The 16,877-nt window shown below is 33.9% G+C and overlaps 3 protein-coding genes across 3 annotated transcripts; 1 reads left to right on the forward strand and 2 right to left on the reverse strand.

Annotated features, from left to right (window-relative positions):
* Window positions 1-2,876: 2,876 nt before the first annotated feature.
* LOC21394502 (GDSL esterase/lipase At2g40250) lies at window positions 2,877-4,614 on the reverse strand. The gene is made up of 3 exons (XM_010105340.1): window positions 3,979-4,614; window positions 3,170-3,443; window positions 2,877-3,064 (listed from the first exon to the last, which is right to left on the reverse strand). The coding sequence occupies exons 1-3, from the start codon at window positions 4,612-4,614 to the stop codon at window positions 2,877-2,879; spliced, it is 1,098 nt and encodes a 365-aa protein (XP_010103642.1).
* A 2,690-nt stretch (window positions 4,615-7,304) lies between these two features.
* On the forward strand, window positions 7,305-12,028 carry LOC21394503 (mini-chromosome maintenance complex-binding protein). Its single transcript, XM_010105341.2, has 14 exons — window positions 7,305-7,580; window positions 7,857-7,970; window positions 8,064-8,171; window positions 8,286-8,417; window positions 8,760-8,804; window positions 9,072-9,191; window positions 9,310-9,471; window positions 9,891-9,965; window positions 10,116-10,229; window positions 10,406-10,608; window positions 10,736-10,871; window positions 11,134-11,358; window positions 11,485-11,552; window positions 11,678-12,028. The coding sequence occupies exons 1-14, from the start codon at window positions 7,413-7,415 to the stop codon at window positions 11,790-11,792; spliced, it is 1,785 nt and encodes a 594-aa protein (XP_010103643.1). The 5' UTR covers window positions 7,305-7,412; the 3' UTR covers window positions 11,793-12,028.
* A 745-nt stretch (window positions 12,029-12,773) lies between these two features.
* LOC21394504 (expansin-A8) lies at window positions 12,774-14,483 on the reverse strand. The gene is made up of 3 exons (XM_010105342.2): window positions 14,259-14,483; window positions 13,629-13,941; window positions 12,774-13,514 (listed from the first exon to the last, which is right to left on the reverse strand). The coding sequence occupies exons 1-3, from the start codon at window positions 14,401-14,403 to the stop codon at window positions 13,211-13,213; spliced, it is 762 nt and encodes a 253-aa protein (XP_010103644.1). The 5' UTR covers window positions 14,404-14,483; the 3' UTR covers window positions 12,774-13,210.
* Between the last annotated feature and the right edge of the window lie 2,394 nt (window positions 14,484-16,877).

A 16,877-nucleotide genomic window follows, 5' to 3' on the forward strand; every position in this document is an offset into this window, starting at 1 on the left:
TAATTTTATTGTAATATCATATTATATGATAAAATAATAATATTAGAATAATTAATATAATTATGATATTATTTATTACAATATTACTATTATATTATATTATGAGTCTGAATTTTAGATTGAGAAGATTGTCAATTTTAAATTTTATTAGGGGTATTATGAGTATTATGAAAGTTTTATTAAGTGTACTATGCTAATTACCACACAATCTAAAAGCTAAAGTTGTCTTTAGGCTACTTCTGATTTTGGCTGTAAATTCTTAAAAAATTCTTCAAAAAGTACTTTTGAGGAGATTTACCAAACACTAAAATCAGCTTCTACTATAAGCAAAAACTGATTTTGGGATGAAAAAGCAATACCAAACTAAGCCATTGTCTTCTTAGAAATAGGATTATTGAACACTAATTCCTCACGAAAGTCTTAGTTCTTTTGCCGCCTTGGAAGAAGAATTTGAAGAAGACGGTGACTTTCCTCTTGCTCTGTTATTCCAAGGCAAGACTGAGAGGATCTTAAAAGAAAAAAAAAAAGACAGTGATATCTAGTTTTTGTATGAAAAACGTAAAAAAAAAAAAAAACTATAGTTCTTGCTCTTTCTTATTTGTTTACACTTGGAAACAAAAAAACTAAGAAATTTAAATGTTAGAACGATTGCCGTCCAAATTGAAAACATTAACAAGGTACATGCTTTGCTGGAGAAAATATTTTCATTTGAAAATTTGTCGTTGTTTGAATAGAAAGTAGACATGTAGATTGTTGGTCGTTTAAGTGTAAAAATGACATACGTTCTAAGGCTATTTTTCCTCAATTCATGAAAACGACATGCTCTTGTTAAATTAAAAAAGGAGGTTTCATTTCATGTCTAACTCAAAGCTTTTAATCTACTCTTCTAAAAAAATAATATATCTTTTATAATCGTCACATCATCTATAAGTTGGTCGTTTACTGTCATTCACCAATTGTTCGGTAATTTGGTGAATCTAAATCTGAAAAACGACATGCCATTTATGAAGGTATGGTTATCCGAAAATTTACTATTTTTTCAGTGTGGTACTGTACTACAAATAATTAGAGCAAAGTGAGCCTAGACTAATTAGTGCAGAATACCGCAACCCACGGAAAAAAAAAAAGCGTAAATTGTTATTAGGCTAGACACAACTCAACATATAAGTATTTGTTTTAAAAAAAAAAAAAAAAAAAAAAAAAGGTCATCCCTTTTTTGGGGGGTTTTTTTTTTTTTTTTTTTTTTTTTTTTTTTTGTTAATAATATAAGTGATGATCTGTAACATTACTTCAATATTTCTTTGATGCAATCTAATAGGCACTTTTTTTTTCTTTTTTCCTGAAAAACACTAATACGCAGTTTTCCAATGTAGTGCTTGCTCTAACATAAGAATATATGTATCTATAATGCCACGGCTGGCTCGGCCTTGGGTTAGCAAATCATTGTTACTATATAATAATATGATTATGAAACAGATTAGCAAGGGTGGGAAATTAATTATAAATTAGAAGTTATGGGACAAAAAAAAGGTTTAGAGCATTCCGGAAAAAAAAAAGAAAAAAAAAAACGCACACACACACACAACACAAACACACACGGATTCAGACTTCAGAGTTACTAATAAACTTACTACCTCTTGAAGAAGAAAAATAACAATTGAAAGAGAAAAAAAATAATGCTAGAAAATTTTGGAGGCCGAAGAAAATATGGGGGAAAAAAGGGCCAATGGATGGATTTTTTAAGAGAGAAAAAGGAAAATAGGCCAAGACTTGAGATGAATTAAAATTAATAGGCCAATAGTTTACATAAGTTAATAAATAGGCCAAATTACTATTTTTGTCCATAACTTATTTGATTATGAATCATAACTTGACAAGTTATTGTCCATAACTTATTTAGTTATGAACCATACATTGACAAGTTTATCCATAACTTATCTGGTTATGAACCATAACTTGACAAGTTATAGTCTATTAATTTCTATAACTAAAAATTGGCCTATATACTTTCTTAAGCTTTTCATATTGGCCTATTTTCTACTATTTTCATTTTTTAATGGCAAAAATAAAAAAGAGCAAAAAGTTTTTTTTTATGGTTGAAGACGATAGTTAATGGATTTCCTTTTTCTTTTTTTCTTTATTGAAAACATGAAGTTTTTTTTTTATTATTTGCTCTTGTCTTTTAAATATTTGATCTTTTTTATAGATTTAATTAGAATTGAATGCCTTTAGTTAAATTTTAATTGTACACCATATCAGCAATTCTGTTAAATTTATAGACGGATGGGGTGTTTTGATACATTTTTTATAGATCGATAGGTATTTTGAGCTGTTTAAAAATATTAGGCGACACTTTGAATTAGAGTACATAGTTCGGGGACATTTATGAAAATACTCCTAAATTTTAAGGTAAAATGGAAAAAAAAAAAAATTGGAGAACCTAAAAGGGAAAAAAAAGGAGGGGGGTGTTGGGGGGTGCATTTCGACCAAAAGGTGGGCGTTTTGGTCGAAATGCTCCAAACAGTCAAAGCACATTGTGCTTTGACGTTGTGCTTCCTTATATATATCCATATATATATATGTAAGTATATATATTTTGAAATTCAACATTCAATATTTCAACTAGAGATAGAGAGGATCCGACGTGGATCATCTTTCGAGATTCAATTATTATCAGCGACATTTAACAATATGGAAATAGAGAAAAAGAATGCAAAAGAAAGTATATATAATTAGAAGAACTGTTTTAGAAAAAAAAAAAAAGTGTATCAATAGAAGAATAATAATATTGGAAAATTTGAATATATTATACATCGTATTTATAAAAAAAAAATCTACTACGTACTTTTATTCCTAATAGAAACGACCTATATAGCTTAATGAAGTTGACGCACAGTTTGCAAAAACTGGTCAGCAATGGCCTTGTATGCAGCTTCTGTAGGGTGCATGGAATCCCAAAAAATGAGTTGAGATGGATCAGGACACATAGGCAAACCCACAACACACAGAGGACCCATCTCCAACATTCCCGTTCCACAGCATCCTTGAAGAGTGTTTTGGAATCCTTCAATAAAGACAATAAAAAAAAGAAATTAAGTACTTAGCAAAATATTAAAATCCATATTAAAACAAAACAAAAACAATTTCTTTTATTCATAATCCACATTACCATATTTAGCTGGATTAGTGATCATGTCCATCATGGAATCATATATGTCAAAGTAGACGATTCCAGAATCACGCAAGGAAGACTGAAGGTTAGAGAGAATCTGTTGAAGCTTGGAGTTGTAGGTTTGAGAGTCGATGTTCTGTCCTGTGATGCAAAGGCGGTGGAGCATATGTGGGCTTGGCATAAAGCTGCCTACGGTCACTTGCAGCGGTAAGCACCCTACTGGAGGCAGACCTGCCACGCCAATCTTGCGAGCTCCTCGCTTGTATAGAGCCTTCAGGAAAAAAAAAAAAAAAAATCAATATCGATCACTATCATCATCAAGTACTAATAGAACACAACGCTCCAACCCTGATACACGAGAACAGTTATAAAAGCAAGGAAAAAAAATGGAAAACAAATCAAAAGCAAGATTATTATAGCTTAGCACTCTTAATGCAAGCTAATGCCACGCGCGGCTGGCTCGCTTAATTAGCAAATCATTGTCAATATTTATATGTGTTTATGTTCAATCTAATGCTATAATTTCGGAAGGAAAAAGGCAGCGAGCCTAGTCAACAGTTTTGCAGTATATGCAGAATTCTTTTTAGGCAAATCCACCACTAATTTTGCGAATCAAAACCTAGACTGGTTTCAAGGGTCATATTAAAACAATTAAGACGATTTATACATTCACTTATGGCAATGGAAAAGGCGTAAAATATGGGAGGATTTCAAAAGTAATTTAGTGTTCATGGCTAAGCTTTTCCGCAATTTGTTTTTAGGGTACTATTTTTCACATTATTGTGGAAAAGTTAACATGTATATACCTGAATGAAAGCCTGAATCCTTTGGAGAAGAAAATCTTGGTAGCTAGAAGGAGTGTGCTGAAAGTTCAGCGTTCTATAGAGATTAAACACAACATCATTAGTCCCAACACTAATAACGAATATAGAATTCCTAACCAATTCCTGGGTTGCGTTTCTTCCAATATTTCCCTCCAGTCTGTACATGGCCTCATCGAAGTATTGCAACTGTCTGGGCATGTCTATAACCCCAGTTAAGGCTGTGGTGGCGTCGTCTAAGCCCGAACCCCCCGAGGCGAAGCTGACGCCGGTGGCCAAGTCCTGCTCGGTCAGCGACGGGCTTAGGTAGGCCGGCAAGGCGTCCTTGATGCCGAGGCTGGCGACCAAGAAGTCGGTTGCGAGCTTCCCGTTGGAAAACCTACCTGTGGGAATGTGGCCAGGGAAGTCTCGGCCATAGGGAGGGTGGTCCCCACGGAAGATTGTCATGAGACCGTTGTTGTTGCCCGAGTCGATGGTCGAGTCACCGAAGGCGAAGACGGCGGCAAATGGTGGAGATTGGTTGGATGCTGCGGTGGTGGTTGGAGCTGGACGTGCACAAGCTGTTATGAAAGCAAAAGAGAAGAAGATGGCGAGGAATAGGGTTGTTTTTCGGCGCTCCATGGCTTTGTGGTCTTTGATTTGGTGTCAAACACTAAACTAGCAAATTGATGATCTATGATGTGGTGTTATAGGAAGGACTTGGGGCCTTATATAGGATTTTAGAGGGTCGTCGAGTCTGTCTATGACTTGGACTTGAAATAAGACTATAATTACCACATTTTTTTTCTTTGAAAAACAAAATCTTTAAAGGATAATTGAATAAATCCAGTATATATCTTAATTATCTTTCCGTTTCTTTTTTTTTTTTTTCTAAAATCTCTCCACGTACGAGTATCCTATTTAAATCATGAATATATATGTAATATCGTAGTACTATTATTATTGTGCTGGAAATGAATCATAAGGTATTTTACTATAGATATATATGCACTTGATTGCCTGTCTGCTTCTTTATTTCTTTTTTTTTTTTAAGAAATCTTGTATTTAGAGAGTTTTCTCGTTAAAAACCTTTTCGCTAATTTACCTTCTTCTTTTTTTTTTCAAGTACACCCCCAAATTCCATATTTCTTCATGTAATACTTTAAAATGACATTTAGTTTTCAAATGCATCCCAAATATTTTTTTTCTATTAATTTACCTTTTTGCATCAAATGCTTTCTTGTTTGTTTTTTTTCACAAATAAAGTCAACTTGTAAATCTTTAAATATTCTTTACTGCACACACATATATAAGAGAAAAGATGCATTTGTTTTTTTAACTTTGTTTTTAACCATCATCCTACATAATATGAAATTGTAAAATAATATTATAATTGTTTTGTAAAAATATTTTTTTCATATAAAAAAACAAAAGCATGCAAATTGTAAAGTAAAAAAAAAAAAAAAGGGTTAGAAATTTAGGCACGTCTCTCATGCCAGTCCACAAAGCAAATTGTGCAAAATAAAATCTTCCGCATTTCCACGTGCTTTGTGTGTGTACTAAGTACTGACCAATAGTAAAATAGTAAAAAATTACACTAAGATGACAAATTTAGGAGAGTGGAAATGAAACATAGTAATTATTATATAGGTATTCTCACATAACTACATTAATTACCTAATAATTGTTTAAATTTTGTGAGAGTTAATTACATTTATGTCCATTTAGTCATGGATGAAAAAACAAATGTCCATAAGTTGTTATATTTACTTATAGGAATGTAAAATAGTCCCTAATGACATTTTTATTCTTAGTTAATTACTTTTTAAAATTCGTTATATAAATTCACAACCACCCACATAAAAAAGAGTATATTTAGAATTATATTATATCAGTAATCATGATACTGATAGATTAATAATATTGTTAAATTAAAGACATGTCTTAAACATGGAGTGTAAAATTGACCATTTCATATAAATACTTCATCTTGTCATTTGTCAAATATTTTAAATTCAGGAGAATGTTATAAATAGCATATTTTTTAAAAACTATTTGAAGTAAATAGCAATTTATTGTGTAAATGTTTCATTTACGACTAATAAAAAAATTTTCATGTAAATTTTCTTTTTAGGAAAAAGATTTTTTCCACGTAAATAAAGATTTTTTACCATGTAAATTATTTTTTATTATTCGTAGACGAACACTTACATAGTAAACTACTGTTTACTTCAAATAGTTTTAAAGTCCGCTATTTACTTAATTTAGTTTTATAAATCTGCTATTTACTATAATTTAAATAAGAGAAAAAGAGACAAATATCCTTTAGAATGCATGAGTCTTAGATTTTTATTCTTTAATCTTAATTAATACCCTTTAATCAAAGAACTATATTAGTCAAAACAGTATTAATCAAGATTAAATGATAAAAATCTTAAAACAATACATTCAAATAGTGAGTTCACCGATTTTCTTTTGAAAAAATAGAGAATTTACCCTTAAAAGTGCATGAGTTTAGACATTTACCCTTTACTCTTGATAAATGCCTACGAAGAAATATTATGATCAAAAGTAAAGGATAAAAATCATTACTCTTTTCTTTTTTCTCATATCCTGTATGATAGACATAAATGTAACTCTCTGTTTTTTTTTTTTTTTTGCCATGTGTTTATAAAGTCCAACCCAATATCCTATCCTATGCCAAGCCAGCCCATCTCCCCCAATTGAAAAAAAATGAAGAATTTACTTTTAAAATTATATAAATTTGAACTTTTATTCTTTATTATTGATAAATATTCTGTTATTAGTGTAATTATTTAACTAAAAAGCTTATGAATCAAAGGGAGAAAGAGGAAAATAGACTAAGACTTGAGATGAATTAAAATTAATAGGCTAATAGTTTACATAAGTTAATAAATATGTCAAATTACTGTTTTCGTCCATAATTTATCTGGTTATGAACCATAACTTGACAAGTTATTGTCCATAATTGTTCATAACTTATCTGGCTATGAACCAAAACTTGACAAGTTTGTCCATAAATTATCTGGTTATGAATCATAACTTGATAAGTTATGACTTATTAATTTTTATAACTAAAAATTAACCTATATATTTTTTTAAGCTTTTCATATCGGCCTATTTTCTATTATTTTCTTGAATCAAATTGTAAAGGATTAAGAACTTTCAGCGTTAATTTGTCAAGATTATCCCATCCAATATGGTCCAGGCCCTGGTATTCTTGTGTGGCCCAATATGACTAAAGCGCCCACAGAGCAAGAAAACCTACGTAGGTGAACGTGTATGTGATCGTTCCCGAATTGGCGGGAGTACACCTTCCCTCCCAAGATTTGGCGGGAAGATCACTGTCTAATAAGCACTTTCAGCACCAGAAACTACACCACACACACTCAGAGAGAGAGAGAGAGAGAGAATCAAATATGGTGGGTTTAACGTACGATTGTCTTGCAAACCCTCTGGGTGTCGTACGATCGACGTTCGAGAAGGCCATGGCCTCCAGCGGCGACCCCGCCTCCTTCAGCGGCGGCGACTGGGGAGCCCTTGACGTCTTCCGAAACTTTCTCTTCGATCAGGACGGCCTCTCTCAGGTTCGATCTCTCCCTAATTATTTAAATTTAACGTTTCCTAGGGTTGTGCTTATCAGAGTGGTACTTTTCGCTAGTTGCTATAATCTCATTGGAATTCGCTAATGTCCACTCATTTTGATCAAGATAATGGAAAGACATGATCTTTAATTTTTTTGGGGTCCCAAACTAAGTCTTAATGTTGGAAATGAACTGTAATATGAATGTTATTTTTCCAATACAAAATTTATGTTATACGATATTGATTTCCTTTTTAATCCCGATTTGCAATGAATTTAGGTTCCAATTCTGGATCACAAAACTGTAAGATGGATTCAGCCCAACACTCTGGTTCGATTCCGGGGAATGATTCAGGATATGTTGGGAAATGAAGTCTATATCGGTGCTTACAAGGTATTGATGCTTTCCCAGTGGCAGTGATTTTCTGGGTTTTTGTTTTTATTTGAGTCTTGAGAACAGTCCAATTTATTTTCGTGGTTTTCGAAGGATGGCACGGCTTGGAGAACCAACAAGTATTTGGATTTTTCGCAAGTTCCAATGGATTCTTCGGCGGATATGCGAATTTGGGAACGCCGTTTGCTCTACTGTATCCCCGTGAGTGTCTCTATAATTTATGTTCTTTATCTTATCATGCCGTGAAATCCATGAATTTGGAAACAGCGCACAAGCATCTTTTTTTAATTTGTTGTTGCCTTAATCTTGTTTCAGGTTCCGGGACTGAATTCATGGGCTGAATCTTCTTCTGAAGCGTTGATAAAAAGAAGCATGGAGTTGGCATCTCAACAAAGAGAGAAGCGTCGGAGAGGGGATGATGAAGCTGTTGATGACATGGATTTAATTGTAATTTCTGCCCCCTTATCTTGTACTAGTGTTCTTGTACTAATTCAAGATACAGAGGATATTGAAGTAAAGTGGAAAAGGTAGCTGAAACCAATGGAAGCTTAAAAACAGTCTAACCAAGTCATTCGTGCAAGTCTGGGAATTAGAACAAACATGATATATTTCATGTCCTTTTTATTTAAATCGGATTAAGTTTATAATGATAGGTTTAATGAGGTCATCATATTCAGTTTAAATTTTCATCCGATTTGCTGATGCGGTGTCTTTAGTTTTTGAGTTTCATATTTTAGTTCGAGTACCCTGTTCTCTGTTAAATGTTTATTACATTACTTGCTATGACAGATCTCGAATGATGGGTTTGAAGGTTCTCCTAGCGCCAAAAAGATGGTAAGTAGAAATCAGTGAATGGATGATTCACTCTTATATCCTTATTTTATTTTATTTACACTTGGTATTTGTCTAATCGCATGAGGGGTTGAAATTTGAGATTCTGTTAAAAGTTTATATTGTGCTTTGTGCTGTTTTTGGTTGTCAATTCTAACTCATTTTGCTAAGCAGCGTTCTACATTTCTGATGAAGATCATAACTCATTTTACTATATAGTGTTACACATTTCTGATGAATATCATTCGTATCTCCTGATTTTTTCGCTAGAGAGAGGATGGACATCCTTCTCAGTCTTCTCAGTCTCAGGAGTCTGTGTCTCAGGGCGCCTGCTCTAGTGCAAGTGTTCAGCCTAATGTTGATAGGGATTCTCTTCCTTGTCTGGTCAAGGTATGTTGTCGTTTGTTAATCTCCCAAGCTAATTAGCTGTATGGCTTTAAAGTGATGAATTTTATATGTTTCTTGCTTGTTCTACCGAATCTGATAAAAATTTAGTTCAAATGGTCAGATATGTGATATCCCAGAGTCCGATTTGAAGCTAAATGATGTTTTTGAGTTTATTGGCGTCCTCACTTTAGTTTCGCAACATCAAGTGGATAAAGATGAAAATGATGATTTTGAAAATGGCTTCATGGGAGATGAACTGACCCCTTTGCCCCCTCGCAATGAGGTACTGGCTCTTTCTTTTATCACTTGATTTTTGTTGTCTTCATGCATAATCTCGTCACTTTTTACGTATTTTTGTTCATATTGCTGGTAGTTAATTATTATCGTGGTTGATATTATTCTTGCATTTATTTACTTTACTGTAAGAGCTTATGATGAGCCCATTTATGCTAGTTCCTGAAGTTTGACACTGATAAATATGGACTACTTATTAAAATTATTAGAACTAGTTAGTGTCCAATGCGTGTTTCCACACCACAAGAAATTTGCTTTTGTAAATTTAGTGTGCATCGCACACAATTGACTTCAGCCTGACCAGAAAAGGCAGTTTCAACTGAATTGGCTTCCGTATCTATATGTGTTTTGCTGTAACTGCATCTCTTGCATTTCTGTATAACTTATGTTTTATTTTCTTGTTTACAGGTACCACACCTCCACTGTCTCATTCATCGGAAACTTGCAGTTCATGACTTTCTTCAGAGTTCGCCCATGTTGGAGGTGATTTTGTGCCCACTTTAGTTTTGGTTATCCTTATATGAGTGATAATGGATAGACATAACCTCTGTTGTACTTCCAATAATCTAGATATGTAAATTTTTTCCCTAATGTTGCCCTGTGTTAAAATCACATTGTTGTTTTATCTCACAGCCAAAACCTGTAGTGGTAAAAGAGACAAGGGAAACTCTCCTGAGGCATCTCACAAATGTTCTTGGTAATGATGGTCTAGCTGCGCATTTCGTGTTGTTGCATCTCCTGTCCAAAGTAAATCATCTTTCACAATCATAATGTGATTTTCTCTTGATAATAGCTTTTACATTTCCTTCCTTTATTTGTTTTAATCTTAATCTTAATCTTAAATTTTTTATTATGACAACTATCCTGTTTTGAGTCTTACTCATGGGATATATTATATACAACTAAAACTTTTTTCTTGACAGGTGCATTCTAGAGTCGATACACTTGCTGTGGGGAAGCTCTCACTGAATCTCACTGGTTTAAGCAAAGAAAGTGTGTCTGTGTTTGGCAATCATCTTAGCCTTGCAATCAAGAATCTTAAACCTTTCTCTGATTATTTACCTCTAACAATTGGGTATCTCAACACTACTCCTTTTTCACCAAAAAAGGATTATGAGACAAATAGGTAAACTCATCTCCTTTCCGTAATTGTAATTCAAGTTCACTTTCAAGTTGTATTATTTTGGCTGAACTGTAACTTCTAAGAATATACAGTTCTTCATATATTTGACAAGTCTAAATTTTTGCTCCAGGCTCATTACCGGTCGTCTGCAGCTGGCTGAGGGCACACACTTGCTCATTGACGAGACCACAATGGGAGAAGGAAACCTCTTATCTGTTGGAGTTGACAATACAAGATTGCTTAAAAATTTGATCGAGTTGCAAAAGGTGAAGTTGATCTTGCAGTGTCCATAAAGTCTTGGTTGTGTGTATATAATATATATATATATATATATACACACACACACAAACACATTAATACACATTTATTTTCGCATATAGCATAGGTGAAATGTGTTTGACTAGACATAGAGATTCGCTTGAATTTGCTTCATGTGATTTTTGCTTACTTGAACTCGGGTTTCAGTGAGAAAAAAAATGTTACATACCTTTAACTGCTACTGATACGAGCTTGTAATGTTTCTATCAGCTGGAGTATGACTTCAAGTACTATAAAATGGAGATGGCAGCTGATATCCAGTTGCTCGTATTGTCAGAGGGGAAATCATTTTTTTGTCCTGCTGATTTAGTTTTACCTTTCCAACCTACTTCAGTGGGTTCTTCTGAAGCTTCTCCAGAAGCGTTGGACGCATGGAGATGGTACTTGGCCACGCTTAGATCATTGCCTCATTCTATCGACTCAGAAATTCAGAAGGTATTGTCTTCATTCACATTAAACAAGTTTTTCTTTTTCTCAATGCATAAGATTAAACTTTAAGAGGCTAAACTAAGTAGAAAACAAAATTAATGTTTCTGTGAACCTTTAATGTGAAATTTTCAGGTGATAGAAAATGACTTGGTTGAAGCAAGGCAAGCGGACAGGAACCTGGGCACTGAAGATTTTAGCAGGTTAGAATTCACAAGCTTCCATTATGCCTTATGAGTCATTTTTTTTCCCTTTGTGAAAGTTATTAGTATCAATTTATATGCAAAGTTTTAGTCAAAATCTGTAATTAGTTTTTTCTTGCTTACAGATTGCTGACAATTGGCCGTCTAATGTGCATGAGTTACGGTGAAACATCCTTATCTTTGGAACATTGGCAGATGGTCAAGGAGCTGGAGAGGCTACGAAGAGAGAGGCTGAAGTGAAAATTCTAATTTGATTGTGATTTGTTATAATATAGGCACGTGTAACTTAGCCCAAGACTGATGATCAGATATATGTCAAGTTCTTTTTTTTTTTTTTTTTTTTTTTGGTCGCAAATGTGTTATCATTTGATAGTAAAGGCACCAGAAAGTTTAACAAACTTGTTCCACCAAAATCTTATCAGCACTAGATTTCTCTTTGTATGACATCGTGCAATCTTGTTCCACCAAAATCTTATCCCCAGTGGTTTTGCGTTCACTATCAAAATGGAATTAGAAAGAGGGTTTTAATAATTGTTCCAGTTGGCTTCACTTGACCGCCAGTGTTGTGCAATTAGCTTAACAAACTTCTCTGATTGTAAATGTTTCATGTTTGTAGTCTTAACTAATTTTCTACTTGAAGTCTTGTAAAAACAGGTAAATTAGTTGATCATTTTAATGTTTACTTCCATTTTGGAATAGGTCCTTAAATAAATGAAAGATACATGAATATATGTTATGATTGAACTCAATATATGTTATGAATATATTTTGAATATATGTTTTGGGATGGATATTTGAACTCAATATTTTAATTTTGAAATGGATGGGCCTCAGCACCAAAATTAAAGTTTACAAATCTGCTGGAGCTCTAAATATACAATTTTTTTGTAAATTAGCTACCGACACTTGGCAATCCTGTTATTGACTGGAATACACTCAGGGTTCACAAACTTCATCCTGATACTTTGGTAGAAATAACTGAGGAGGAAATGTCACATGCAGAATCCTGTATACTTTTTTCTTTTCAACCTTTTTGTTTGTTTGTCCATATTTCTTTTTGTTTCGGCTAAAGCTGTATGTGGGATTCTGTGGGCTTTGCTTATTTGCCAAGTCTTGCAATAAAGAGATCTTCACTTGTGGATCAGAAATTCAGAATAATATAAAGTTGCCACAGATGAGATGAGATATTGATATTCATTTACTGACTTAGACCCATAAACATCCACGAAGAATAATCAAAAGTATTATTATTTATAATTTAGAAAGTTTCCCCAGCTGGGTCTGACACTCCTTGACACCAACTGGGGAGTAAATTTACATTACATTACTCTCTCAACATACCAAAGTGGCCTTCGATTTAAACAAAAGGCACTCAAATTGAGTATTTCCTATCTCTAACTCTTAAACTATTTGGACTCACAAGTCACAACCCCCTTAATAACCCAAAAAAAAAAAAAAGCCTAGCGGGTGCCAATCAGCCACCTCAGCTATAAACAGCCTCATAGGCCTTGCCTTTTTTTTGATAATTCCCTACTCTACCCCCAACAAACAAAATGCCATTTTTGGTATTACATGTATTACAAACTGTCACACACATAAAAATAAAAAATAAAAAAAAAAGTGTTGAAAAATCATACACTTTTTTTTTTTTTTTTAAATTAGACTTGAGCTCCCTCAAATGTTTGCCCAAATTGCCAACCCGCTGGTGCAACGCTGTTGCTAGTAATGGTCCTTCCATCACTGAGGGTGACTTGGAAAGAGAGGCTTTGGCCATTGAGGTATGAGTTGCTTTGCCAATTTTGCCCCCAATTCCTTGACATGGATTGCCATCCTGTCTTTGATCCCTTGATTGACACTGAGTGAATATCTCCTGCTCCTCCAACGTTTGTGATCAAAACCAAGTTGAAGTACGAGTGACCATTGATTGTGAACCTAATTCCTCCTTTCTTCACACATGGCACCCTGCAAAAAATCACATACAATTAAGTTAGATTAATAATTTACTATTCCATAGACAAGTTTGCTTAATTCTTTGATTAGAAAACTGAATTGATGCTTAGTTAGTTAATTGGTTACCTTCTGAAGGAGACCGGGACGATTCCAGCTCGGTATTGAGCAATCTGGAGGAAAGCAGGCTCGGCCAAGTCAAAGTGTTGGAGAGGAGGGTTGCACCAGCCGCCGTTGTCGTTTGACAAGGCGAAGTTGGGAGGGCAAAAGTTTGTGGCGGTGACGGTGATGCTGCCGGGCAGGCACCATTTCGGGTCGTTGTCACATCGCATTTCGTAGCAAGCCCCGCAGCTCAAGCCATTGTTGAACAGAGATGTGCTTAGTGCTGCAGTGTTTGTTCCGTAGCCTTGGCTGTACAAGTTGCCGTATCCACAAGCACCTCCTGTAGTAATAATAGCATTGACAAGAATTAGACTAGATTGAAACAATTCCATGACATTAAACTTTTTTTTCCCCTTAAGTTTTTAACCTTTTATTAATATTTTCCTGCTGTTTACAATACTAAACATCGCCATTAGCAATGACAAGGACGTGTGATAGTGCGTGTCACATAAAAACGCGACATCTATTTAGTCCTATACTTTTCTTTATATTATGTAACGATTCTGTTATGTTGTTATACATTAATCCTCTTAGCACTTTTACCATAAGTCGGGGCATAATACTAATAAAGATAGAAAGTAAGTCAGTGTAACATACCCATTGTGCCGGAAGCGTCACCTCCCCCATAAAATGTGGCATGTCCGGATTGCCATCCTCCTCCATAGTCACCATAAGTGCCTCTAAGGCAAAGGTTAAGGACCAAGAATAGGAGAGAGACGGCAGATAGTGAAGCAATGGCCATTTTTTTTAACGATGCTGTGTGTTTATTTTGGTTGTGTGTTGTGAGAAAGTGAAAAAGGGAGGGAGAGAGAAGTGCCTAGAGCTGAGTGTGGTGGGAAGAAAGGGAATAAAGAGGTTTACTTATATAGGGAAAGGAGGTTTGGCCCTTTTCTGTGGGGCAGTGTGCTAGAAAGTGACAAGTTAGCGGTGTTCATCTCTGAGGAGAGAGAGAGAGAGAGAGAGAGAACCACAAAAACAGATTTTCGTAATTTCAGGTCGTTTACAAGTATCAATGTTGCACATGCAAATGTTCCAGTTCGACTCACCAACTGCTAACCCCAATGACCCCACCAGCACATGCACGTCGCAACCGTTTTCTTCGTCTTCTACTTGTGTGTATGTATATATATATATATATATATATAGATAATGTTTACAATTTTCTTAGTTGAAAAACATTGAAATATTGTTTGTTACGTGTGGAAAATATATTTTCTTTTTTCTTCTGAGATTCCGCAAAATTAGCTAACAAATTAAGGCCTTTGATTGGGGAAGTTTTGGTGTCTCCAAGGTCTAATTTTGTGAGCTGTGGAGGATTATATGTACCTAACGTAGGTAGTAGAATCATACTGGTTCAAGACTTGAAGGTAGGTACCCCAGTTAAGTCAATTCACACCATACATATATATATATATATCCTAAAACATTGTTAAATATATACGTTTTTTGCTATGTAAAAAAACTGGGATATTACTTAATCATTAGCATGTTTGAAAATGCTAATTTCTCAATTTTTTTTATGATAAAAAGTGTGGGAGGAGCGACCAATCGTAGTTATATTTTGAACATCCGTATTAGACTATAACTCCTTGTGTCGGCAGATAACGAGGTAATAAATATTGAGTCAATAATCTAAAATTCCTAACTATCTTCACCATAAGACTAGAACATAAGATCTTAAGCTCAATATTATTGGACCAGAACTAGCTTAAATTACCTTCTGCTTGCATCATTATGCTTTAAGAGAATAACAGATTGATTTTACCTTCTTCATAAACTATTCATATCTCCACATCAAGTTTGTTACTTGAAAGAAATCTGTTAGATAGAACTCAGAAGGCCTGTGTTTTACCCTTTACATTTTCTGACACAAGTTATGTCTGTATTTGATTTCCGTCCAACAAGTCATTATTTGATAATTACAAAATGAGTCATTTCAGATTAAGCAAAATACTGCTCCATAGATATGCAGAATCAAATGTCGGTTACTGTAAAAAAAAAAAAAAAAAAAAAAAAAAAAAAAAAAAAAAAAACAATTTGAGCATAAAATCCAAGAAACGCATCAAACCAGAGCTTTGTCAACTCAAAATAAAAATTAACTATATAAGAAGGTGAACGTGTGGGTGCGTTAGCATAATACCACAACCCATGATTGGCATTACTAGCGTACGTGGATGAATAATTTCTTTAATCAAGACTCTTAATTATTATACGAGAAATGCTAACATTACTTTTTCTGTTAATCTCTTTATTACTTTTTATATTTATTATTTTACGTGGAGTTCACTAACTTGATATATTATTATTTAAATAAAAAATAAGATAGTAAAATTCACGTTTTAATACAATAAATGTAAAGAGTTAATTCTAATATAATATCATTAATTAGTTGAAAGCTTGGGATTGGATAAGTGATTGAAAGAGTAGGCAGCTTTTGATGATGGGCCTACCATGTTACCGGCACATGCAAGTCCCGGCCTTGGCGGTCCATAATATTCGTCATGCATCAATAACAAGGAAAATTTATGGCTGCTTTCATTTGTAAGATGAAAATAAAATATGGTAAACAAGCACCTTTCAGGTTTGATCTATTAATGGCTAGCATTTTCTGTTTCATATCTTTTGCATTAAATTTCATTTCTTTTCTTTTCTTGTGCGGTGTGACAAAAGGGGTCACGGAAAAAAGTATCATTTTACTTCATATTCGCTAGTAGAATTTCGGATCTACAAATTTGTCTCTTCCATATATGAGAATTCTTTGGTGGATTTGAGGAATTAGTAGTATCTTTTGATTTGTCAGGAGACATGTTTTCCGTTTTTAATTTTTAGTCTTTCAAGACTTGTAAGGAAAATGGTTCTTTTTTTTTTTTTTTTTTTTTTTTTTTTATTCTTAACCTTTCATGAAGGAGTAAACTAAACGTGACGAACGAATGTGATTAGTCTGCACCGAATTTGACTTCAACGCCAAATTTTACGGCTTGGAAAGTAGGAATTAAAATTTTTCTTAATGGACGAGGACTAATTATAACCAAATAAAATATTTACGGAGTTTTAAGTGCTAAGTAGGAATTAATATATATATATATATCATCTTTCTTACACCTTTTGATGTAGAATTAGAGGCTCAAAAGTCTAAGCATTAATACTAGCAACATATACACATTGGATGGCGAAAAAAGGGGGACAATATTTTTGAGCAAAATGTGAACATGACCT

This window comes from Morus notabilis, unplaced genomic scaffold (genome assembly GCF_000414095.1).
Source record: "Morus notabilis unplaced genomic scaffold, ASM41409v2 Scaffold813, whole genome shotgun sequence".
NCBI classification, from domain to species: Eukaryota; Viridiplantae; Streptophyta; class Magnoliopsida; order Rosales; family Moraceae; genus Morus; species Morus notabilis.